A 26,065-nucleotide genomic window follows, 5' to 3' on the forward strand; every position below is an offset into this window, starting at 1 on the left:
AGGCACTCCGTTCCTGTTCCTGTGTGAACAGTCAGAGTCTCACTCCTCTCCCCAAACTCCTGCTGAGAGATGTTTCTACTTAGGATCCTGGTTTTATAGAGGCGAAGATCAGATTGTTAAATTCAATGTGAAAGCCTGCATGTTTTAAAAGAGATCAGATTTCCAGAGATACTGAAATATGGGAGACCTTCGTTATAGCCACTGTGAGCTGCAGATAATCTGCACCTCTGCAAATCGGAATGCTGCTTTCAGTGCCAAAGTTCAGAATTAATCCATGGGTCTCCATCTTTTTAAATCATTGGCCATAGAGGCTGGACTTCGGTCTCCCAAGGTTTTCCAATTTCTTTCCATTTTCTGGAACGTCATCTGTTAGACTCCCTGGGCAAGGTACGTCCCTCTGTTTTGCCTCAGAAGAGGATGGGAAAAGGGAGTGGAGAGGTCCTACTGCAGCTTCTCCTCTGGGACATCAGTCAAATCTAGTAAACAGGAGTGGGAGCTGCTGCCATAACCAGAGGCTGCAAACTGGATGCTTTTATTTGGCTCGTGAATGAACAGGTCACCGTTTGTTTATGATGGTGCTGTGGGGCACAGCAACAGGGCTGTGCAAACCTCTCTTCTCCCACTTGGACCATGGCTGCCCCTGGTCCTTAGCTCTGCAGGTCTGGGGATGGGCAGGAGTGAAAAAATTAGCACTGTTCATGCCAAGGCCTAGCAGAGTTGGGTAAATGAGGTAAACAGGAGTGTGTAAAGAGAGAAAACTTTCACGGCTTTATACCTGTCTGCAAACAGCCCTTTCCAGCAGCACCTGGCACTTTGCTGCAGGCTGGGAGAGAAACTACGGTGCTGGAGCAGAGCTTTTGGCTTTCAGAGTTGGAGAAAAATTCCAGTGAAATGGATTGGGTGTCTTGAGGGGAGAGAGCACGAGGTTGATGCGAGCATCAGGAGCGTGGGAGGCAAGACAGGGGAACTGTCAGCACAGGGGTGCAGAGAGGGATGGTGGGTCAGTCCGCATGACACCGAGTGCTGCTCACACAAGCATACCTACTGCAGTAGTCACGCTGGCTACCACTAGCCATGGGGCGGCACAAGCAGGTCACGGAGCACGAGGTTGGCCGCCCTCGCCTTTACTCACCTTCTCGGGCCGGTTTTGCCACAGCCGTGGGGTTTTGTGCTGCCTCAGCTGCCCGGAGCACCCCAGCGAGGCTCCCCGTTCCCAGGCGGGCGCATCCCGCCGGCAGCAGCGGGACAGGGACCGGAGATGAGCTCGGCCGCGGCAGCGCGGGGCTAGCGGGCTCGGCGGCGGGGCCAGGTCAGCCGGGGGGCTGCGCCGGGGGGTCCCGCTCTCCCTGCTCCGGCACCGGGGCTGCTCCGGGGAGGGTTCGACGCTGCTGTTGTCTGGAGGAGGCGCCGGCGTGAAACGGGGTCCAGCCCTGCCGGGACAGCCCCGGCCCCCGGGCTTTTTCCCCGCTGCCCAAAAGTTTTGTCCCGGCTTTTGGGCACGGGAGCGGAGCCGGCGCCACCGCCCCGGCGGGAGGAGCGCGGCCGCCCGAGCCCCTCCCGCCGCCCGCCTCCGCCGGGCCGAGCCGAGCCGAGCCGAGCCGGGGCGCTGCGGGGCGACCGCCGGTGCTGAGCTCCGCGTCCCGCGGCGCCTGCGGAGCTGCTCTGTCCGCGGCCGCGCCGCTCCCGCCGGGCTCCGCAGCTTTCGGCAGCTTTCGGCAGGTTGGCAGCCCGGCACGGGTGCTTTCCCCGCAGGTGGGTCGGGGGCTGCGCCGGGCGCGGTGCGGGGAGAGAGGGGCTGGCAGCCGTGGCTGGGGCTGCGAGCGGGATGGCTCCCGGGGCGCCCAGCTTACCTCCCGAGTCGCTTTCGTGCCCTGGCGCTCCTCGCTGAGGTGGTTTTGCCCCCCGTGCCCCTTTCCCCACAGCATGGGGGTGCCGCCGGCGAGACCCCAGCGCAGCGAGGCGGCGGGGTGGGCTGGCAGCCCCCGAGCGCTCTCCCTGCCGCAGGGAGCCCCGGCCTGGGCGCGCTTCTGGGGATGCTGCGCTCCTCGTTCGCCCTTGGCTGGCTTGGCTGTGCCCGGAGTGCACAGCTCGAAACGGGGCGGGCTTGGGCCGGTGTTTTGTAGGTCTCCAGAAAATACCGTCCCGAAGGCTCCAAGCACGCCGCAGAAGGCGCCTGTGGGAGCGGGAGCCTGCCGGCACCTCGCGATGGGAAAGGGCTGCCTTGCGGGATGCAAAGATGTGAAGCTGCAGCGCTAGGTCAGTCTGTTCTAACCAAACTGCTGTTAGCTGGGCGAGCCCTCTGCCTTTCGGAGTTCAAACTGGGGAGAAGAAAAGTTGCAACCAACTCCACAGTGCAACAAGCTGCTGGGTGGAGAGGGAGAGAGAGGGACATGCGTGCCCTGGATTCACAGTCCTGCTAGGGGTGAGACCCCCCAGGAAACACTCCAGCACCCAGCGTGTTTGCTTCTTCTCGGCTGCCAGAGCTGAGCATGACACAACTCCCAGCGGTGTGGTCACCTCTCAGGGAGGGGCGGCTCATGGACCCAGAGCTGGATTTTCCACTGCCCCACGGGTGCTCTGCATCCTGAGAGGGGCAGGGAGGAGGCCAAGGGAACCAGATCCCAGGTAACCAGGAGCTGCCAGTGTTGAGTTGCTGCTGGCATTTCTAATGCGTCCTTGGCGAGGCTGCCACATCACCTCACCCACCTGCTGCTGGGGCACTGCCTGTGCCTCTCTTATTGCAGACCCTGGTGCAGTGTACAAGTAGCACTTTCCACACAGGTTTGGTTGTGCCTCCACTTTTGGAGCAGCCTCTTTCCACCCCTGAGCAAGCCTCTCTCTGTCTGCAGGGAGCCAGGCTGGCAGACCTCGTGGAAACCTCGATGTGGCCTTGCCCCTTGGTGGGGAGCTTGTTTTGCCCAGCAAAGAGAGGAGAAGCCTGAGCAAGGCACCACTGGGTGCAGTTTGGCAGCCTGAGGTACCCGGGAGGGGAGCCAGATGAGCTGTGGACATCTCTGGCTTTCAGAGCCTTAAGTCAAATCTGTCTCCTAGGGGAAAATATTCCCTGCTGCTTGGTCATGGGGGCTAAGGTGAAAGAGCTGTAGTACTCTGTTTTCCTGCCTCTTTAAGGACTAAATGTGTCACTTGATTTCCAAAATCCTGCCAAATTTAAAAGGAAAAAGTTAAATAGAGAAAAAACATGCTGACCGTGTCAGGCCTAGAAGCTGTCCCCATGCTTGGGGCTGTCTGGCTTTGCAACTGGTCCATCCTAGCCCTGTTTGTGAAAACACAGGTGTGCTGGTGCTGTGAGGGCTGTGAGGGGATGGTGTCTGATTGCATGAAGGAGCAGCTGTAGCTTTCTGCCAGCTTTGGAAAGGGAGAGCTCTTGAAGGCATATGCTTAATGTGAAACATAACTTTATGGAAATATTCCTTCTGAGGCCTCTTCCTCCTCTGCATTTGATAGCTCAGCAGCAAACAGCTTCAGTGGGGGTGAGCCTCTGCTTTTAATTAAGTCATAAACACCTCAACCACAAGGTAGATCTCCCTTGTAAATCAAAATACTAAATCATCAGGCTTTTTTACCTCTTATTCATGGTGGCTCTGTAAAGATGGTACAGTTAAGACAGAAGAAAATGGCAGGCTACACTTTCCTGTAAGGCAGTGTAGCATGTTCCCGTTTGTTAGGTTGCTGCAAACACCCTGAAGGCAGAGGGAACTGATGGAAGGAAGGGATGATGGAGCCTCCAGCAGCAGTGCTTGGGGCTGAGCTGTGCCTCAGAGCAGCATATTGAGGCACATGCCCAAAGCAGAAAGCAGCAGCATTTGATGGGAAAGGCCTGGGAAAAGGCAGCTTTCTGAAGCAGGTCATGCATGTGGATGGATGGGAGCAGGTATAGAGGCACCAGGAATGGGCACAGACCCCAGGCTCAGAGCTCTGACACCTGGAAATGCTGCAGCAGCCACAGCGCCTTGAATCAGCATCCTGGTGGGAAAGTGTGAGTGCCACACAGCCACAGTGGAGTCCTGCAGCATCCTTGTCCTGTGACAAGGTGCCAGCCTCTGTGGAGCAGGGATGTGGGTGATCCGTGGCAGGGATTCGGGACTGATCAGCCCTGCAGACAGGAGTGCTCACATGAAATGATTGATGAACTTGTTTTGAAGTAATGAAAACCCAGGATCTTTCCCGAAGTGGTGGAAAGCCTCTGCTTGTCCTTATTGTCCATGCAGCACAGCTGCTGGGGCATTATACATCCCAGCCTCCAGCTGTGGGCAGAGGGAAGGGCAGGGGAAGGGCAGGTGAGCAGCACTGCTCCTTCTCAGAGCAGTGCTTGGGGCATGTCCCCTGCCCGTTTCTGGGGGAGCTGTGCCCTCCTCGGCCCCAAGTGGTGAGGCTGCTGTCTTGCAGCAGAGATCCCACTGCCTCTCTCACTGACTGCAGGAAGGTGAGCTTCCACCTGGGGGTACCATGGTGTCACTTAAATTCGGTTGCAAGGACCTTTCTGGCTGTCTCCTGCTGTCACTTGGCTCTGTGTGAGGAGCACTGCCAGGCCACCTGGCCAAGCAGGGGTGAGCTCAGCACAAAGAGCGGTGGGGTCCCAACCCCTGGACTCCCAACCACTTTGGGGAGGTATAAACCTGGAGGTTTATGCTCATTTCATTGGCAGCTGCTTCAGCTGGACATGAGGGAGGGTTTGGGTCTTCGGGTGGGAGCTCCAGGGATTTGGTTTACCTTCCCATCAGCTCTGGTCATATTGGCCTCATCTGTGGCATGCTCCCTTGCAGATGGGTATTCCCTCCTAATTTTCCTTCCTTTGAGCATCTACAATCTATTGTCTCTGTTTCTAACATGCCTATCATTGTACAGCAATTATGGTTAGAGAGTTAAAAGCCTTATCAGCTCCTTAGTGGGAGACGTGTGAGTCAGCTCCTCACAGGACTGTGTGGTGGTTCAAAAAAAGTAATTTTTTTTTTTAATGGTGGTTTCTTTAATTTGAAATGTAAACCACAGAACTGGAAAGAGCCATGTGGATATTTAACCTGCATTTGTAAAGTTAGAATGTCTAGAGGCAGAGCTAAATGTGCCAACCCCCCAAGCTGTGGAGCTACAGTGGACAGACACGCAGTAAGATCAACATTCAGAAGTTATTGCTTTCCTGGTCTTGGGACATGCTTTCCAAAATTGTAGGGGGCTTGAAAATCACAGCTAGCTTCAGTCAACACAAAATTTCAGGTTTCAGAGTTACATGGTGAGCTCCCCATGCATCCAGAGACAGAAGCACCTTGTCCTGCATCTCCCTCCTTTGCATGCAGCAGGTCCTGCAGCTCCTGGTGGTTATCCTCCATAGCCTGGATGTGAATCACAGAGCGGGAGCACAGGCAGGGATACTGCCTGGGTGGGAAGATGAGCCCATCTGGGCTCTGTGATTTGCTCCATCATGTACCTGTGCACTGAGCTTGCTGTCTGTCTGTGAGGTATGAAGATATCTGAGGGGCCTGGAAGTGGCTCTGGGAAGGGACAAGAGCAAAATGAAGCACGAGCACAGGACAGTCCCTGAGAAGACAACTTTGCCAACTTTGCAGCTCCTCAGTGCTCCTGGGGATTGAGCCTTTGTAACCTAGATTTTAGGATGGTGTGATAAGCATGGTTTCTCAGTTTTCTTTCTTTTTCCTTTTGTGTTTGCAGGGGAAAGCATGAAAATGTAGGTGCTGAAGTTTTAAATACAAATTAAAAGTAATCTTCAGATATGCTGTGTGTTTTAACTCACAGTTTTTAAGTAGCTTCATTGCGGGGGGTGTTGCAGTAAGTCTGGCTTGTGACTTTTTTTGATCGCCTTGGGGCTGGCAATATTGCAGGTTTCTCAGGCCAGACAAGAAGGGATCTTGTTGGACAAGAAGAGCAGAAGGAAAAAGCAGGAGCCTCGGAAGTGCCAGATTTCTGAATTGCAAAACCCCGTCCCGCGGTGTTCATGTTGCCGAACAGTTATCCAGATGATTTTCCGCTGTCAGTGTGCAGCCTGGTGTCCTGTTGGCAGCTCCACACCAGCAGGGCTCCATCTCCCACCAGGAGTGGCAGTAGCAGCACAGACCCATCATGGGTGAGCTGAGGTCTCTCGCTCCCCTCCTGAGGTAGCAGGAATGGCTCTGCCCATTGCACATTGCTCCTTCTCCCCAGTTGTTCTTCTCTGCCTCTGGCCACAGAGCCACCTTCCCAAAAGTTCCTCTCAGCAGATGTGTTTCTCCAGATGTGCTCCGCTCTTCCCTTGCCAAGGTGCACATGTACCATTTCTCTGTTGGGGCTGATACGACCAGACAGGCTTGCAGAGCTCATGAAGACTGGCACAAAATGCGATTGTTCTTTTGTCTGTGATTTGACATCTTCAGTTTTCCACCTTTTGATTCACCGAGCAGGGATGTCACCTTGGGGAAGAAGCCTCTCTTTCAACACTAGATCAAAATGAACCTGTTGGGGTGAAAAGTTCATTCTGCCCACTCTGGGTCTATATGTGCTGTGCCAATTTTTCAGCTTCTTTAAAGGTTTTTTCCTCTGTTTTTATCCAAAAGAAATCTTTTGAAAGGGAAGAAGAAACTTTGAGAAAGTCAAGGTGTACATTTAGATGACATCAATTGCATCTGTTTTGAGAGCTATTTATGTGTTAGTCTACACAGTTAGTTGCTCAGCATTGTTAGATATTGGACTCTATGATCTTGGAGGTGTTTTCCAACCTTAGTGAATCTGTGATTCTGTATCTGTCTCTGGAGGTGTTCAACAAACATGTAGATGTGGTGCTTAAGGACATGGTTTAGTGGAGGGGTTGGCAGTGCTGGATTAATTGTTGGACTCAATGATCATAGAGCTCTTTTCCAACCTAAATGCTTTTATGCTAAGTATTCCTGGGTCTTGACGGGTCTAAAGAAACAGGTTTTCCAGGCCTGGAGAGGTGGCCACAAATTGCTTTTATCCAAATACTGGTTTTAGCAGTCAGTGCTTCCCTTTTATCTGGGAAGATGATGGTGCTGATATTTTTCATGTGGTCCAGTCACTTGTTTCTTATCGACTTTTGGCTTTTTGGATCATGTCCGTGTGCAAGCCGATGCTCCTGAGGCCAAGTGCTCTCTGCCATGTCCCACACAGCCTGCAGGTGCAAAGCCACAGAGACTGAGGGCAGCACGGGGTGAGCAAGGCAAGCCGAGCTGTCAGGTCCCTTCCAACCCAAGCCATTCTGTGATTCTCCTCTGGAAGTGATCCATCAGAATTGGTTGGCATTTTGGTCTTAAAAAAAACCCAAAACCCCAAACCCCATAAGTCCCTATTTTCAGCAGGCCCTCACATTTTAAGGATGTGGGGTTTTACCTGTGTTGCTGTCTGTCCTCACAACCATTGCCCAGCCTCACCCTGAAGGTCAGTGACCCCCCCAAAGCACTGGTCCCCCTTGGAGCCTCTCCAGGCCACAGAGAAGCATTCCTGCCAGCTCTCACAAGAGGCAGGAGCTGGGCTGGAAATGCCTGTTGCCTTTCAGCAACAACTGCACTGGTGCTTGCTTTGTTGCATACTAATGAACACTAATTGGCCTCAGCTTGTTATCAACATAGTGTGGGAGCTGTTTGTGGAATGCTGGGATGGGGGCTGGGGAGACCCCAAGAGGCTTCTGTCCTCCTCCGAGGGGTGGCCTGCTGGGTGGATGTGGGCTGAACTGCTGCTCCTTGTGCTAACATCTCCGTTTGTGAGCCAAGGGAAGGCTGTGCCTGCTGGCCTCATGCCAGCCTTGGTGGTGGTGGTGCACCTGCCAGGGGTGTTCCCCCTCCAACATGGCAGAAGGGGACAAGGAATTATAGGGATTATTGTCTTTAAACCCACCTGGGGGCATGGGGAGGAGCTGAGCCCCTTAGAGGCTGGGCAGTGCTCACCTTCAGGTCTTCTTGGCATCAAAGGTTCAGTGCCTCTCTCCTACCCCCATCCCTACCCAGCCCCTCCACAGTGTCCACTGGCCTCTTTGAACAGCTGGGGCTGTTGCTTCAGAGGTGGATCTCCTAATTTTGTACAAGTAAGCCACTGACCTTGCTCAGACTGGGACTTGTAAGCAACTTCTCTAAAGCTGAAAAATCAGTCTACACTCGAGCTGAGAACTACACCTGTAGCTTTTCAGGCATTTGAATCCTGATTAAGCCCCGTGACAAACATCAAGTTTCACACCAGGTCCTGGTGACCATGCTTCTTTTTAATTTACTCTTTCTTTGCTCACATAATGACAGGAGATTTTCCAAATAAAGGGCTAGTAAGGAGAGGGCATCAAAGTGTCAGCAGTAACGACAGGGAAGGATGGAGCACCAGCCAGGCGCAGGGGATGCTCAACCAGAGAGCAGCCCCAAGGAGCATGATAGGGATAATTTTTTCCTCCCACCTGTTGTTAGGAGCAAGTGGGGAGCGAGCTATTGCGCTTCCTCCCCAGCTGCTAACGACGGGAGACTTGCTTATGGTCGTGTGCTGGGAGCTAATTAAACCCGGTGACAATGGTAATTGAGTAAGGATGCTTGAGGATAAGTATGACCTCATGTCTAAAATGGTAATGAGGCCTATTAAAATCCACACCAAAAAGAGAAATGAAAGGAGGAACAGAAGCAAAGGTGGTGCAAAGGGAGCAGGCGGGGACAATACCTGGCAGCCAGAGCACTGGGAGGGATGGGGAGCACGGAGGTGTCAGGCTTCCAAACCTCCTTAATAAACAGCCAGCTCTTCAGGTAGCCAGGCTGCACCTCTGGCCCAGTCAGCCAAAACTGTGGGTTCAAACACCTTCCCTTCTGCTCGCCCTGGCCTGGGTGTAGATCCTGTTCAGTGATGGAAACACTTGTTGCTGTTTGTTGTTTGTCTTCACTCGCTGATTCTTTTCTGCAAGAAGAGGATGTTCCATGAAATCAGCAGTCACTGCCAGCACAAGGAGCGTGCTTGCAAATTGACCCTGAAAATGGAAAGTGCACTGGCAAAGGAAAGCTGCAGCAGGTTCAGGGTGTCAGGGTGCCACTCTCCTTCTCAGACTGGCGCAGCACCTCATTTCAGCTCCCAGCTGGGACACAGGGGCTGGGGGCCACTGTGACCCTTCCCATGTGTTGTTTTGCAGGGTGGTGTAGCAGTGCTGGGGATGCCACCGTGCTCCGTGGGAGCCCAGGTCCTGAGCTGACTCTCCTCACTGCAGAGGACACCCTGAGGGACACTGGGAGGTGTCACTCTGTGTCCTGACCCTGGATGTGCATCACACCAGTTCGGGTGAGCTCAGCCCCAGGCTGCCAGACCCTTCCCTGCACCCCTGACAGGGGGGATACAGTGTGTGCCAAAGGTTTCTTCTGGCTGGAGAAAGCCAACACTCATCCTTCCAGCAGGGCAAAGGTGCAGCTGGATGACGGCTGAGGATGTGCTATGGAGCCAGGATTCAACTGCTCTGAGCTCTGCGATGGCAGCTCTGGTTTTGGCAGCCAGGAGCAGCAGCAGCGGGCACTGCAGGAGCTCTGCACTGTGACAGTGGTATGTATGGATGCAGTGGGAGGGATGGATGCAGGGGAGCACTCTGGGGCATGAGGTTTGCTGTGCAGAAGTAGATTTGGGTGGAGGGATGGAGAGGGGGGCCACAGCTGCCAAGCAATCCCAGTCCAGCTGAAGGCAGCATGCTGTCACCTTCTGGTTGGCCTCCAAGACCAGCCCAGTCTAGGTGACAACCAGCAGTTATCCAGAAGGTGAGAAAGCATCCATGACAGCCAAGTCAAGCACTCCTCCTGTGTGTTGGCCAGTGTGACAGTGCTTAGAATTGGCCTGAGATGGCCCCATCTGCCCTTGACCTTTCCTGTCCCCTGTAACTTCAAAGTGCTTCTCAAATATGAATAGAGCAGGATTTAATTAAAAGTCATCATCTGTAATAAATGGTACCTTCCCCCTCCACCAGTAAGCCAGTAGAAATGACACTGGGATGCAGTCAGTTGCAGCTGGCACCACGGGAGGCTGCTGGATGGACCGGCGAGGCTTGGCCCTCTCATCTCCATCACGTCCTGCACGACCATGGGCCTTTAATTAAAAGGCTGTAAGCTGCTTGGCTCCTCTGGCTCTGGCAGCCAGCTTACAATTAATATTCCCCCTGCCAGGACCAGGATTTACTCTGCTCAGCAGCCGGCAAAGCGCTCCATCAACTTCAAGTAGCATCAACGTCCAGGGAAACAGCAGTCAGGTGGGAGGGTGTGTGCAAAAGGAAAGGTGAAGATCATGGGGGTGTTTCTGATCCCTGGGTGGTTGCTGGGAATAGGGTGCAGTAATACTTTTGACAGCAGCCAGAGGTGATTTTGTTGGTGGGTGCATCTGGGAGTGAAGTGCAGAAGCCCCAGCATGCTGAGTTTGCCCAGCTCACCTCACTGGCAAAAGCCAGGCATTATCCTTGGGCTCGAGCAGGCAGGACACAGAAATAGTGTGGCATTACAGCCTTTTAGCAGCCCTGTCAGCTCCAGTCAGGGGGGAGGATGGCCCTGATCTGTGCTGATTGATGGGGTTTTTACACAGAGAGTCCTGGTGTAAGGTGGGGCTGACCTGGCTGACCATCTCCATCATCCCTTGTGGTCTTCATTTCCCAGAGAGGGAAAACTCTCAAGGGAATAGAGAGAGGAAAGAGGAGGTGGGAAGCAGTTTGCAGGAGGGAGATGAGTATTCCCTCAGGGATTCCTCCATGCTGCTGCAAAGTAAGGCTGAGATGTACATGCAGCTGTATCCCAGCAGCAGCTGCAGCTCTCAGCTGGATGTCTCTCCCAGGCAGGGGTTTGCCTTACCCAGTTGCCCTGTGACCAGCGTGGCACCAGCACGTGAGCTGCCAGGAGCCTGCAGATCAGCCGAGTTCGTGTGGCAGCGACACGTTTTTGTTTCAAGAATTATGTGTTGGCTTTAATTCTCCAAGCTGTGCGTTGTTCTTGCTCGCCCAGAGGAGATGAAGCCTGGCTGGGGAAAGAGGGACATGAGGCATTGGCTCTAAACAAATGCCTTACTTCTGCCTGAAGATTTATTTCTAACAAGGTTGCAAGCAGAAACAGCTCAGACCTTGAAGGAAAACTTGGGAGTTCAGGGCAGTGGCAACTGTCGGTAGAGACTGGATGCAGGAATACCTGAGAAAGGACTCAGCACCAGAGAAGTTAATGAGGAGATGTATGATCCCAGCTCAAACCCCATTCTCCTCCCACCCTCCCTTAAAGGGGATATGCCAGCACTTTAATAAAAGTGATGCTTCTTTTAAGAAAAAAAAATGTCAGTAACCCACACATGCATACCCTGTTAAAAATGCTGGAACCTTTCAGATCCACGGCAGGAATAGGTTTCTTGTTTCACATGGGATCATTTCATCCATTTTATGTTAATAAGGAGATAGCAGAGAATATTTTGAAATGGAGATTTAAACCCACAAGGTGGCTGGTGTGCAAGGAGAGAGGTGCCTCGATCATACCCGCGTTGGGAGTGTCCCTCAAAAGCCAGTTCTCTGCTGATGTCTGCCTGGGACCAAGGTAGTTTCCAGCTGGCTGGGAGACGGGTGGAGCCCAGCTCGGTGTGTCACTGCCTCTGAAAAACGCTGTCACACTCCCTTTTCTGTGTTCCTGCACCGACTGGCAGCTCTGCTGCTGGCTCCCAGTCACGTCCACCAGCTGGTCAGTTGTCTGCTGTGGGAAGGTGTAAGGGTTGGAGCCAAGAAGCTTCTAAAGAAGCTTGATACCAGCTGGGGTACCACAGGGCCTTTCTCCAAAGGTTTCCTTCCAGAGAAGGACAGTGGAGAACCATTGTCTGTGTTCCTGTGTCCCAGAACCAGGGTTGCCTGAGGTTTATGAATCACTTGTACAGCTTCATTGTGGATTTGGCTAGTTGGCCATAAGAAGAGGCTCCTGGACTGCTGTGTCCTCCTGAGCACTCAGCAAGTGACAGAGCATATGTCCTGTCCACACACATCCCAGTGGCACTACCTGCAGGACTTGGTCTGGTGCCGGAGTGTCTCCCCTAGGAGTTGTGTGGTTTGTGGCTGAGCAGGAGAACTGTGGCAGTGATCATGCTGGAGTAGTGACCTCCTCTGCTGAGATGGTCACTACTCTACCCCAGCCATGTCCTCTTCTTTCTTATCCTTTCTACCTCCCGCAGACATCTTTTGACCGCAGTGTGAAGAGCTCCCCATCCTTCTCTGCTGGGCTCCTGGGAGTTGTGTGGACGTTCCTGACTGCAGGAGTCCTGCTTGCACTCTTCTTTCTCATCTTCACAATTCGCTTCAGGAAAAACAGGTAAGGGCATCCCTCTTCTCCTGGGAGATTTCCCCTGAGCTGGAGTAGCAGAATCAGGCTCCTTCAGGAGCAGGCTCTGAGCTGATGACCAGCTAAGGATCAGGAGGGCATAAGCCTGAAGCAGCAGCACAGGGCAAGCAGGGGTAATGCCAGGGATGTTGCAGCTTTCTCCTTCACACCAAGTTTTGATCCTTGGTGGGGACAGTCTTGTTCAGACTGCTTCTCTCCTTCCCAAGGCAGGGAGCTGTAGATGGGATGAGAGGAAATGGCCTCAGGAAATGCAGCAGGGGAGATTCAGGTTGGACACCAGGAATAATTTTTTCACTGAAAGGGTTGTCAAGCATTGGAACAGGCTGCCCAGGGAAGTGGTCAAGTAACCATCTCTGGAAGTGTTTAAGAAATTACTGGATGTGGCACTTAGTGCTGTGGTTTAGTTCCCATGGTGGCTTTTGGTCAAGGTTGGACTTGATGATCTTAGGTGTCTTTTCCAACCTTAATATGACTCTGTGGGTTCTTTCCGGCATGGCAAAGACAGTGATAAATTGTCTCATCATGAAGGTGCTACTCAATAAAACCATCAACAGGAGCGGGCAAAAAAGAGCTAATTTCCTTTTCTGCTCCACCTTTTTGAGAGCATCACTCTGAGCAGCACAGCTCCATAGCAAAGCCATCATACTCCCCACAGTGCACCATATCCTTCCTGCTGCTGGGCCACTCATACTTTGAAGATGTTGCTAACCCTTTTTCATCTTGGTGGTTACTCATATTGGTTGGGAACATGATCTCCATTGGTGAGAGAAGCTGGTGGAGAAGTGTAGACTTTTTTTGGTGCTGTTCAGTCTGCACAAAGGAGGTAAAACATCCTGCTCCCCTGAAGGCAGCATAAATCAAGAGGAAGGCTTGAAAATTCCTCATAGCTCAACCTGTCTCAGCCAGTGCTGAGCCTTCCTTGGCAGTTCTGGATGTCTCACCTGCCTCCTTGCCACCTTCTCCTCTGCTTCATTGGTATCTCAATTGCTTCCCCCAGGGATACATTCCTCTCCCAGGCTTTGCCTGGCAAAGCCTTTGCTCTCCACATGCCATTGTTTTGCACAGAGGTGTACATCTCAGTGCAGCCTGGCCTGATGCTGACTTCTCTGGTTGCTTCAAGGAATTGAATGCTCCTGACAGCCACTGTGCAGTCGGGAGGGTTCTGCCCATAAGGGTTTGTGCTGAGAGCCCTGTGCAGTGCAGCAGCTGCATGACCTGCATCCCAATCTGAAGCACTTGATTTACTGAGTGGTGTTGAGTTCAGTGGCCACCTGAATTGATTAGGCCCCCGGAGATATCCTTGGAACGTTCTGTAATGAATGTGTGTTATTTATTTGCTCTGCAGTAAATAAATACTGGTCTGCCTCCTGAACCTGGGAGGGCAGAGGAGACCTTTGTCAGCTACAGCTGAGAACATGAGTTGATGAATATCTTTGTCCAAGGGCTGAGATGCAGTGAGGAAGGCAAGGAGGGAGAGAGACAGGTTGAAACCAAGGCTCTGGGATTACAAGGCCACAAGCCAGCAAGGATCTCAAAGACAGAGAAAAGCAATGACTTGGCAGCAGATCGAAGGGGCAGAGCTATTGGGGGGGATGGCAGAAGGTAAAGCTTTCACTCGATGGGCTTGCTGGGGAAAGGTGACAGGTCATGAGAGATCAGTGGGTTGATTCTCTCTTCCTTGAATACAGTTACAGGACTATGAATGATGGGGTGAAATTACAGAGGGGAGACTGTAACCTGAACTCTGCTGGAGGCTTCCTGAAGTTGAGACTGTGCTGAGTGTGGAGGTATCTCCTCACAAGGAAGGAGCAGTGGGAAGGGCTGTTCCTGGGAGCACACGTAGCTCTTGCACCCAGAGCTTACTGCTGGGGACAGAACAGTCACCCTGGGCTGCGTTGGTGTGGTTTTCCACTTCTGCCCCTCTACAGCAGAAGTGTTGGTGTGGGGCAAAATGAATGCTTTAAGGATGATGAAGCACTCCAGCAAGGAAGGGGAGAGGATGGGACCATGGAGTAATGGCTGAACTTTTGGAGCAGAGGTGAACAGCACAGGCTGGGGGTGGCCAGTGTGTCAGCATCCCTTCTGACCATCATCATCCCTGTAAGGGCACCTCACCCCTGTGCTGCCAGGTCATGACACTCAGTAACTGTCACCAACTTCCCTGCTTTGTTTCCTGGAGGATTGTGAAGATGTCCAGCCCCAATCTCAACATCGTGACCCTGCTGGGCAGTGGCTTGACTTACACGAGTGCTTACCTCTTTGGGATTCAGGAGCAGAGCCTGCCATCTGGAGACTCAGTGGAAAAGCTTATTCAGGTGAGCAGGGGTTTTGCTGGGATGGGCACCGTGACACATGTACAGGCCTGTTTGGACATGTGTGCTCTCTCCCAGCCAGCTGTCACCTGTGCATGCTCTGTCCCAGCCACAGCCTGTCACCACCTCTCTGCTCGGCCAGGCTGTGGCTTTCACATACACAAAAGGCAACCAGATGCTCTGTGTCTGAATGGCCTTGGCTGTTTTGCAAACCATATCCGCACCCAGGAAGGGATTTGAGGCAGGTCCCCAGGGGAGAGGTCCCACAGGCAGGCAGGCTCCACACAGCCACCACTGCTTGACACAGCACAGGTGCTGTGAGGCTGTGGGTGAGCTTTTTGGCTGCAGACTTCATCAAACACTCACCTGTGTGATGAACCCCCATATCCTGGCCTGAGGCAGCCACCCTGCCAGACTGAGGACTGAGTGTGCACCCATATGGGGGAGTGGGACATGGGATTGTGCACACCCTGCATCCCTGCATCCTGCTCAGGGATCCACTGGGCTGAGGATAATTAACAGAGGTGCCAGCAAGTGATTTATGGATGCTGGGACCTTCTATGCCATGCTGCTCACAAGCTGCCTGGCTCTACCTGCCTGCCCCTCCGACGAGAGTCTCTAGGGATGGGGAGGAAAAGGTAGGCAGCAGGCATGCCTTCAGAGGAATACGTGCCTTTGAATTTATTTCACCCTGTGGTCAGCTTTCTAGTGTCTGCTATCACCCTCCAGAAGTCAGAAGACTGTAGACATGTCCCCACCCATCCTTATTGCATCCCAGGCTGGGAGGGTGTGTGGTGTCCATGCAAGCCCCTTTCAGCCCCTTTGCTCTGACCCCTGGCAGGTGAGGCTCTGCCTGCTGTGTGTGGGAACCTCGCTGGTGTTTGGGCCTGTCCTGGGGAAGAGCTGGAGGCTCTACAAGGTGTTCACCCAGAGGGTGCCAGACAAGCGGGTGGTGAGTACACAGCACTGAGGGGGCAAACTGACCGAGGGGGGCAAACAGCAGCAGGTCCCAAACCAGTGTGGGATAGCAGATAAAACTGGGACATGACAGCAGTGGATGCCACAATGACAGGTGGGATGAAAATAAAGCAGCTGATGTAGAGCCATCCCCAGATGCATCTGATCTCCTCTTGAAGGCAGGGAGGAAGTGCTGGGCAGCCCTCTGCAGCACTTAGGGATGGGGATTTAGCAACTGGGAGGAAAATGGAAAATTTGTCCATGTAACAGTGCATTTATGACTTTCAGTGGTCACTTTCCAGCAGTGAAAAAAGTAGGTCTCAGATGAAAGATGAGACAAGAGGGTTTGCAAGGGAACTGGGTACCAGCAAGGACTCCTGTTCCACACTGGCATCTGTGTTAAATTTGCAAAATGTTAATCCTCCCCAGTGTTTTTTTCCACCTTTCTTGTCTCTGCTGGTAATATGCACATAAGGGATGATAGTCTTGTTTTGGAAGAACTGTTTTCAGTCATAGCATTTACCTGCTATCCACACCATCAGGGAGGGTTTATACCTGGCCTCAAGACCAATTAGGTTTCCAGGAATTTTGGAATTGAAGACAGACATCCCACAGCCAACTCAAGTGTAGGTGAGCTGCTGGACACCTCTCTGGGGGGCACAGTAGGATGGACATGCCACTTGAAAGAAACAACAGGAAGGGACCCAAGGGGGATGGAGGTCATTGGTGTCCATTTGTTCCCCATAGTAATTTTACTTCCTGTGTGTTTGCAGATTATCAAAGATCTGCAGTTGCTGGCGATGGTGGCGGCGCTGGTGCTGGCAGACACTGTGCTGCTGCTGACATGGGTGTTCTCTGACCCAGTGCAGTGCTTCCGAAGCCTCAGCGTCTCACTGCGGGTAAAAGGATGAGGAGGGGCAGTGCAGGGTGTTGCTGTGTCCTGTCTGAACTCTGTGGGCAGAGTTGGTGGGTGGCCAGGCATTTGGAGGTGCTATTTGAAAAACAGCAGAAAGAAAAAGAAGGCAGGAAACCTTCTGGGCACTCTGGATTTGGTTTATGTCTGGTCAGTTACAGAGGTGAGGGTCCACTGCAAAATTTCCACGTCTGTGCAGATCACCTGCATGACACAGGAGAGCTCCAAGGCATCTGCTGTAGAGAAATACTTAACCAGCCCTGTTGGTAGCAGAAATCTTCCTTGGCCAAAATCTTCCTTGCTTTAACCCTCTGCCGCTGGTAGCACCAGCTTTGACCCCTCCTTTCAGAAATTTACAGAGGAGACCATCTTAGATACATCTTCCCACCAGGCTGCAGCCTTCACTTCTGCCTTTCCCTTGCCTTGCAGGCGACAGAGAAAGGCATGACGTGCTCCGTGAGCAGAGTGCAGTCCTGCACATCGCTCTATTCTGATCTTTGGCTCGTTCTCATCTTAGGCTTTAAGGTATGTAACCTCTTGACTGAATCTTGCATTATATCTCACTTCCTCCCTGTCTTTCAGCCTAAACTGTTTAGCAGCATTTGACATTTCACTGCCCTCCCATGCCTATTGCAGATCCCAGCTACTTCTGTTCATCTCGTAAGCCCTCCTATTTCCAGTCCTTCCCATCTTGGGAAGAGTGAAAACCCTGCTAGCCACTTTTTCCCTGCCTCGCCATCTCCTTTATATACACTGTGCACATACAGTCTCTCTATTCTCTCCTGGCAACCCCCTGAGCTTCATCCATCTCACTTCTCAAAACTCACATCTTGCTGTTCTTTATGGCACACTCCTTCCCCTAAAGACTCCAGTGAATGGCCACTGCAAGGGTGCTCAGCCCCTGAGTCCTGTGACTTCAAACCAAGGAGGTGCTGATGACAAGTGCTTGGTCCCCACCTTTACAGGATGCTTATCAGCTTAATTATACCTCTGAGATGCACTTTCACTGGTGAATCTCTGCACATGGCCATTCTTATTCCAGCAGTGTTAGTTATACTGATGTAACTATGGAGGTATAATTATCGCTGTAATTATCTGTGGTCTCATGTGCCTCTGGTATGGCAGAGGCTGGACACGTTTCAGAAAGCTGATGTTGATGAAGCTTGTGAGATCACAGCCTTTTTTTGGGAATGGCTTCATCTCTGCGTGCAGCACAGGCACTTCCTTTGTGATTCACTGTAATGTAACACTCACTGACCATCTACCCAGAACCACAGGGAAAAGAGCAAAAAGGGCCAACACAGCCAAGTCCTTCTCCACTCTACATTTAATTTCAAAGTCATTAATCTAGACTGTCCTTAAAAGTCCTTTGGTGTTAGGAAATGTAGGCATTACCTGGGCTTTCAGTGCTGTGTCTCCACCTCTGATTTTGTCTGCAGTTCATGTTAGGGTTTAGATAGGTAATGTCTTTGCCTACAGCCCTTACAAAATGCTTTTTGAAATAAAACAACCCCATTATCAGTTCTAGGTAGTCTATTTTAGTGTTGCATTGAATCTGGCCCTGTTCCTTTCTACTTACTGGGGGTCATGGAGTATTTCCTTGGTGGTTTCTCTGGAGTTAGTCTGGATTTGCACTAATGTGAGAGTAGGCTTTATCTCTCTGTGTACATAGCACTTCTTAGCATCCACAGCATTAGTGTGCTCAGCCCTTTGGGAAGACACTCTGTATTATCCTGGTTTTACTGGCACAGAGCAATGAACAGAAATGATTTGCCAAGGACATGCCTGGAATTAGGAGCAAAGTCCTCTGCTCAAGTTTAAAACAAACAAACAAACAAACAAACAAACCAACCACTTATTCCTGTGCTTTCTGAGAGTCCTAGTTTACGAGTCAGCAGTGCTGTCTGTGTCCCAGTTAGGCTGTATGAATTTAAATGGGACTTTGGTGCTGGTTTTTTCCTACTCAGGGATTAGGGGTTGGCTTGCCTTTGGGCCGTTTGGAGGTGCCTCATGGTGGATGTGGTTATGATCCAGGGCAGATTCTGCAAAGCAAGGTCAGGCTCCAGCCTGGTTCCCAGTGAGGCAGGTTTCACTCTTACAACCCTGCCTTAAGAATTTGTGCTGCTCTGAAGTTGGAAGTCTCACCACAGATCTGGACATGAACCTCTCTTGCCTGTGTCCCTCCAGACCTTAACCCTGGCAGTGGCCATCACAGTCATCAAGTGGCCACAGCACAGAGAGGTTCAGAAGGGTCTAAAAAACATCTGCATCTCAGGTCACAAAGCACTTCTCGATGCCCAAATAACAGTGACTCTTAGTAAAAGCCTGACACTTACTGGGTAGAACAGGAATAATATAGGTCATGTTCCCTGTATTCCAGGTCCTTGCAGGAGCTGGGACTTGGTTAGATGGTATTTCCAAATGATCCTGAAGGCAGACCATACTCTGTGCTATGGAGGCAGGCAAAAATACTTTATGTTTCCTGCTGATGTCACCTAGGGAAGGAGAGGCTCATCCTGCTGGGTAGTTTTATCCTGAGCACACTGGAAAAATGCATGTATGGGACCCTTGAGGGGCAGGGTGGTGAGACAGTCTGCTTTGAAGCAACTGGTCTGCCTGGGGGGAGGGAGAGCCTCTGTGTACACAGCACTTCTGTAGTGCCTTTCCCTGCTGCTGGGTTCAGGAAACAGCAAAGGGAAGGGAGAAGAATTGCACCTGGTAGTTTCCTGGATTATTGCTATTTAAAGAGGCACCAAGTACATCCTCTTCCCTCCAGTCTAAACCTCCATTTCTCCTTGCCTTTTTCTTTGGAATTCCTTCTGCATATCCTTCCTGCTCCTTCAGGGCTATGTTGATGCTCCTTGATGGCACCCACTGCTGCATCTCTGCAGGGACCTCGGCCTCGTGTCTGTCTGCCTTTTCCTTCTCCGGCTCCAGCGTGCCCAAGGGGCAGTTTTCACAATTCTCCTGGCCATCCCCTGCTCTGTGGCAGCACCTCCTGACCTGGCTCTTGGCTTTTCACACTCCTTGGTTGGAACCCTCAGTGGCCACCAGTGCCTTCTCTCCTGCCCAGTGTCCCCAGCCCCACTCCTGGCCTGCAGCAGTGTGCCGGGCGTTTGCCACAGCGTCACCACCGCGCGCTCCAGGTCTGCATTATAGATCAAAGAGCATTAATTAGGATTGCGCTGAGTGTATCTGAGCTCACCGGGCTCGGTGCGAGGTGGGGGTTGACACCATCAGGCTGTAATTTTCCACACTCTGGAAACCTCTTTTTTCTGCTTCCAGAGTATCTTCCTGCTGTATGGGACCTACTTGGCCGGTCTGACCGACAATGTCAGCTCCTCACCAGTCAACCAGTCCTTGACACTCATCGTTGGGGTCAACCTCGTTTTCCTGGCTGCTGGCACCATCTGCTTAGTTCACCGTTTCTTCCGTACTTGGCACAACTTGCTGTTTGGGTTTACCTCTGGAGGCATCTTTGTGTGTACAACCACGATCAACTGCTTCATCTTTGTCCCACAGGTATGCTGCCACCTCTGTCCTGTCACTCGACTGAAAACATTTTTGGAGTTTAACAACAGCTGCTGTGTGAGTCAAAGCACTCACTTTCCTGCTTTTTTCCCCCCAAATGTTTGGACTCACCTACACAGCTCATTCTCCAAGCTCCACCACACCTCATCCTGGTGGTTCTGCTTCCCCAAGCAAGTTCCCTGAGTCTCAAAGAATCACAAAATTGTTTGTGTTGGAAGGGAGCTAAAGATCATGTAGTTCCAACAGCCCTGCTGTGGGCAGGGAAGATTCCACTAGACCAGGTTGCTCAAAGCCCCATCCAGCCTGACTTTAAGCATTTCCAGGGATGGGCCATCCACAGCCTCCCTGGGCAGCCTGTTCCAGTGTCTCATCATGCTCATAGTGAAGAATTTCTTCCTTGTAATCTAAACCTATCTTCTTTCAGCTTAAAACTATTCTCCCTTGTCCTATCATTATGTCCTTGTGAAAAGTCCATCTACAGCTTTCTTGTCCCTTTTATGTCCTGGAAAGTCTCCAAGGAGTGCAGCACCTGCTGCTCAGAAACACTCCTGAAAGAACATGTCACAGTTGACAGCCACACAGATAGCACACATGGAGGCAAGGCAGCCACTGGCCTCTTCCTCCTGCTCCATGTAGTTGGTGGGATCTGTCCTTCATGCAGTTGTCCTTTCCTCGTACCTCACATGCCCACTGCCACCAAGAGCTTCTGCCCCTGGCAGGGATGGAGCTGGGCTCACACCATCCAGATAGCCCAGCCACACTCAGAGACTGCTTTGCTGCTGGTGGTCCCCAGGGGAGGCTGTCCTCCTCTGCACTCTTGGAGAAGGAAGCTGAGCTTTGCCACAAGTGAGGAGGAGGAGGAGGAGGTGTTTAAAGGAAGCCTTTTGTGGTGAGGTGAGGCAGTTCAGCATCCTGTGTCCTCCAGGAGCAGCCTGGTGTGCCTGGCCACCACGTTAGTGGGAATAATGCTCCCATTGTTAGAGGGAGAGGAAACAGCTATTTACTCAGTTGAATGTTTGGAGGGATGTTTGGGCTCAAGGACATGAGGTGAGAAAGGGAGGAAGAGGTGAAGCTGACGAAAGAGCACATCTGTGCAAGGGAGGGCTCAGGGGATCTCAGCAATGTATATAAATATCGATGGGGGTGGAATAGGGAAGGGGGAGCCAGGCTCTTCTCAGTGGTGTCCACTGACAGGACAGGGGACAATGGGCACGAACTGAAACACAGGAAATTCTATTTAAACACAAGGAAAAGGCTGAAGTTTTTTCTGTGAAAGTTGTAAAGCACAGGAGCAGAATGCCCAGAGAGGTTGTGGCGTCTCCATCCTTGGAGATGCTCAAGGCCCAGTTGGACACGGTTGTGAGCAGGTTGCTCCATCTGACCTTGCTTGAGCAGGGCACTTGGGATTAGGTGATTTCTAGAGGTTCCCTCCCACCTCAGTTGAGGCACTGTAACTGCAGAGCCCCAAGCCTTTAGATGAGCAGCCTTTGGGAGCAAGGATCCAAAATGCCCCTGGTGAGCACCAGGCCTGCTGGCAATGCTCTGCCAAGCACAAAGTCTCTTGGACTGAGGGTGGAGAAGCGGATAAGCTGTACTTGCACTCTTCCTGTACCATTTTTCTGTGGGATCCTGGGGCCCTTAAACATTTTATTTAACTTGAATCTTTGAATTCATTACCTTGTTTTTCCTAATGGGCTTGCTTTTCTATGGCTCATCTGAGATCGATAACCAGCTGGAGCTGGGCTGCCCAAGGCTTCCAGGCAGACACTAGATGAGAAAACAGATACTAAACATTGCTGGTTTCCAGCTTGTCACCAGTGATTCAGGGATAAGGGGACATGCGTGACACTGTCTTTGTCTGCCATGGAGTCAGGGAGTGGGGAGAAGAGGGAGGGGGCTTTTACAATGTACTCAGCAGTCTCAGTGCAGCCAGGCACTGACCCTCTCTGCATTAAAAGCTGGAGCCAGGAACAGGGAAAGGCTCAGATGGGTGGGAGGCTCCAAGTGACACTGCAGCCCCTCGCCCAGCCATCTCTTGCTGGCTGTCTCTGCTCCCCCGTCACACCCTGCCTTTGTCTCCCCCTCTCCATCCCTTTGTCTCCTTCGCGCTTGAGCTGTGCCTGCCTCCCGCTGTGTCGGCCGGGGGCTCTGTGGCTAACACCCTCTTCTACTCCCCAGCTCAAGCAGTGGAAAGCCTTTGAAGAAGAAAGCCAAACCATGAGCCACATGGCAAAATATTTCACCAGCCCGAGCAGGAGCTGCCGCTCGGTGTACAGCGAGGAGCAGCTCTACCAGCTCATAGGGGAGAAAAACTCCATGAAGCGGCTGCTCACCGAGGTACAGGGCTTTGCCAGCTCCCCTCCTCCAGCTTCTCCCTTTCCCTTTTGTGGGCTGAAGGCTTTGCAGGGTGGGAAGCTCTTCTTTACACCTCTGTCCACATTGGTGAACGCTCACTAGCCTCTTCCTTCCCGAGAGGAAGAACTGCTTTGTTTTGTCACATCCCTCTGCAGCCCAAAGCACCAAAATTTTAGGGAGGAGTGCAGGAGAGCCTGGTTCCCACAGTCTGGCCAAACATGGTTAATTTGGAGGGGAGATACTCTGTCTGAGAAAAGCTTTCTGCTCCCTCACCTGCACTGCATAAACAGAAGCACCCCAGCTTGGAAAGCTGCCTGCCCAAATCAGCCCCTTCCCACACCCGTGTCTGGGGGCTGCAGGGGAGGATGAGGTCACACACGCCGCCAGTGTGGCTCTTGCCATGCAGAGAGGGGTGATTTATTTTCTGGCACTGCCCGCTTCCAAATCGGCGGCATTTTCGTCCCCTCTGCCCGCCCCGCGCTTGACAGGCGTATTTGTTTGCCACAGAAAAACGCCGTGATCGAAAGCCTGCAGGAGCAAGTGAGCAGCGCCAAGGAGAAGCTGATGAGGCTGATGTCTGCTGAGAGCGGCTGCGACCCCCGTGCTCTGCCAGCGGCTCCCTGTGCCTGGAGCTCACGGCAGCCTGGGGATGTGCCAGGGGACTGCTGCCCCCCGGACCCAGAGAGGGATGGGTGGCAGCCCCCCTGCTCGCCGGGTACACCACCTCTTGGCAGCAATGCTCAGGCCCTCCAGAAACATGCAACCCAGGAGCCTGTTTGCTCTCAGGGGCTGCTTTTTAACACAGGGGACAGCACTGAACATGGCCTGAAAAACATCCAGGAGTGTGCGACACCTGGAGTGCAGCCTCTGGAGCAGCTGCCAGGCCAGGACAGCTCAGCTGGTGTAACCTGGGAGTCGTCCCCCAAAGTCAGCTATGTAAACAGTGAGAAGCTGTGGGAAATCTTGCAAGAGTTAAGCCTGGATGGCAAAAACTACAGCCCAGCCTTATCTGCAGGACCCCAGCTTGGCACCCAGGACACTCCAGGCGAGCAGGGAGAAACACGGGTGGGCCAGGAGGGCTACCCAGGCATCCACACGCCCCTCAGCCCCTACCTGGCAAGGCATCGTCGGAGGATCCCGCTGCCTCCTGCCTCCTCACGCTTCCCTGGACATGTATCCCCTCGTGCCAGCCGCAGGGTGAAGGAGCTGGGCAGCTGGGGCCGTGGGGAGTCACCATATAACTCCCTGGGAACAGAAGGGGAGATGGCTGGCAGAGGGCTCCTTCAGCCCCCAGCACCATCCCCTCCAGCCATGCCAAGGGAGGGCTGCCTGCAGCCGGAGGGGTGGCTGGGATGGCCGCAGTCCCAGGGTGCTTCATCGTGCGTCCCGCAGGAGCAGCGGCGGTGGCAGGGCGGCCCGAGGGGACCCGCTGAGCCCTTCCTGCGCTCACTGTACTATTACCCAGACTCTGACTCCAGCAGCAGCAGCAGCTCTGAGGAGGTGTTTCACGGCTGCCACCGACCCTGCTGCGAGGTTTGCTTCCAGAGCCCACGGGGCTCCCTGGACAGCAGCAGCACGGACACGGACACAGAGCCCAGTGACTGCGAGGACCACCAGACAGAGCACCACAGCGGGCCCCAGCCTGTGGTGAATTTCAAAGACGATCTGAAACCCACCTTTGTGTGACTGGGAGCACCCCTGCCCCAAAGGCAAGTGCCCTCCCACCCCCGAAATGCTGCGTGTTTTCAGCAATGCTAAAGCCACACATTCCTCTGGGGAATGTGCCTTGTTCTGGAATCTGGGGATCGGGAATAAACCTTGCCCCATTCTGGTTTGCAGTGCCAGCCCCAGCCTGGTCAGCCATGACTGCAGGCCGAGTTTGGCTGAGAGGGGGTTGGCAGCACTCAGGGAGGTGGTGGTGGCTTTGTCCTGGCTGCTCTGGGCAGCTGCCTGTGTCCCAGAGATAACCAGCACTTCTGCCCATCCTGTTGCCAGCAGTGGAGAGGCTGGGGCTGGGTGGCCTGTGAGAGCCCAAACTTCATCTCAGAGAGCTTTCCCTTTGAGACCTGAGTGATAGGCACTGGCAGGGAGCAGCATCCTGCCTCAGAAACAACCCTCGCTTCTTGCACATTCCATACGGACCAACAGAGGACTCCTTCCCTCAAGGCTGCCCATGTAAAATGTCCCACTGGCATCACCCCCAGCTGGGGATGGGATGCAGATGCCAGAAGCAGTTGCAGGCTGCCACTTACCTGGGGTGTACTGCTCCCAGGCAAAGCAAGGACTTTGGCATGGGGTGTGCACAGGAAACTTTTGGGGTTTGGTGGGGTTTTGGTAGCATCTGAGGGAGAAAATGGAGTCCAAAGGTGAGGTCCAGGGAGGTGTCTTTGCATTTTGCGTAGTTCAAGTGCATGGTTGTAGGTGAGACTCAGGTCAAAGCTGAAGGGAAAGACAAGCTAACAATTGTAAAGGAGGATCTGAAAATGGTTTTGTTTTTTTACCTTGATTCCTGGGGCTTGTGCCCTTCTGTATGTCTTTGTATGGATGATGTAGTCTGGAATAAGGTTTGTTTAAATTAATACGCTCTGTTTAATTTTTCTCTTAGAAATACCAAGAACAGTAAATCCAGTGTGTGTGCCTTTCTGGGGATATTTCTCACAGCATTTCAGCTTCTTGTTGCCTCCACAGGAGTTCAGGATGCTGAGACCTGATACCCAGTGCAATATAAACCTTCTGGAAAAGCGCTGTATTGAAAGGGCAGGCATCAGAGGAATCCTAGACATGGTTTTGAGCAAAGTGTGTTAGCACTCTTTTACCCTTTATGATGGTGAAATCCCTCACTTCTCTGCCCCTTCACTCGTGTCACCTTTTTTTCCCCCATTGCCTCTGCCGTTTTCCAAGCTTGCATGTCGGGCAAATCACCAAACTCAATAATCTTATGAGGAACAACATTCCCAACAGCCCCAGTTCACTTTTAAAATTGAAACACCCCAGGCACAGCATAACCGTGGCGTTTTTGGGGGTTTTTTTTGTTTTGTATGTTTGTTTGTTTGGTTGGTTTTTTTGGGGGTTGTTTTGTTTTTTGGTCACTTTTGCTAATAGGAACCGTTTTCTTTCAGGTTTGGTTTGGGTTTGTTTGGTTTTTTTTTTTGTTGTTTTGTTTTGTTTTGTTTTTTACATCTGTCTGAGCACTTCTGGCTCTGACAGGGATGGTCCCCTCCCTGTGCGGGGCAAACCCGGGAGCCCTGGGGATCCCTGCAGTGCCACTCGGGATCTCTGTCCCCATCGCCAGCCAGCCGCCTGCAGTTCTGCAGTGCTCGCAGCAGGTGCTGCTGCTGCCACGCTGGGTGTGCCGGCAAACACCAAGCTCGTCCCACGGCATCGCCACGCTGGGACAAGGGGTGGGACGGGGACGCTCCAGGGACCCTATTAAATATGGGTCAAAACCACTTTTCCCCACCCCCAAACGTGTTCAGAATAGTACTTTGCTCTGCGGCTGGGAAATACTGCAGCAGGGTCAAAAGAAATGATCAACCATGAGCCCACCTGGAAGTGGCTGATATAAAAATTAACCTAAAATCCACTAGTGAATGCAGAAAAACCCTTCAGAGGACTTTGAACCTAGGGTTTGTTTGGAAACTCACCCCTGGAATTTGAGGTGGTTGCTTTTCTGTGTGGTGACCAGC

At 52.5% G+C, this 26,065-nt stretch overlaps 1 protein-coding gene across 2 annotated transcripts; it reads left to right on the forward strand.

Annotated features, from left to right (window-relative positions):
* The first annotated feature begins 1,589 nt into the window (after positions 1–1,589).
* GPR156 (G protein-coupled receptor 156) lies at positions 1,590–25,003 on the forward strand. 2 transcript variants are annotated; one of them, XM_085070289.1, is made up of 11 exons: positions 1,590–1,752; positions 9,116–9,261; positions 9,372–9,516; positions 12,145–12,281; positions 14,491–14,626; positions 15,465–15,575; positions 16,354–16,479; positions 16,923–17,018; positions 19,779–20,015; positions 22,203–22,361; positions 22,887–25,003. In XM_085070289.1, exons 3-11 carry the CDS (start codon positions 9,412–9,414, stop codon positions 24,063–24,065), a joined length of 2,286 nt encoding a protein of 761 aa, XP_084926415.1. In that variant the 5' UTR covers positions 1,590–1,752; positions 9,116–9,261; positions 9,372–9,411; the 3' UTR covers positions 24,066–25,003. The 2 variants fall into 2 exon arrangements, with proteins under 2 accessions (XP_084926415.1, XP_084926424.1); XM_085070298.1 differs by having other exon boundaries at positions 9,375–9,516.
* The last annotated feature ends 1,062 nt before the right edge of the window (positions 25,004–26,065 follow it).

The sequence above is a fragment of the Lichenostomus cassidix genome, chromosome 1 (genome assembly GCF_008360975.1).
Source record: "Lichenostomus cassidix isolate B80296 chromosome 1, HeHo_3.0, whole genome shotgun sequence".
NCBI lineage: Eukaryota > Metazoa > Chordata > Aves > Passeriformes > Meliphagidae > Lichenostomus > Lichenostomus cassidix.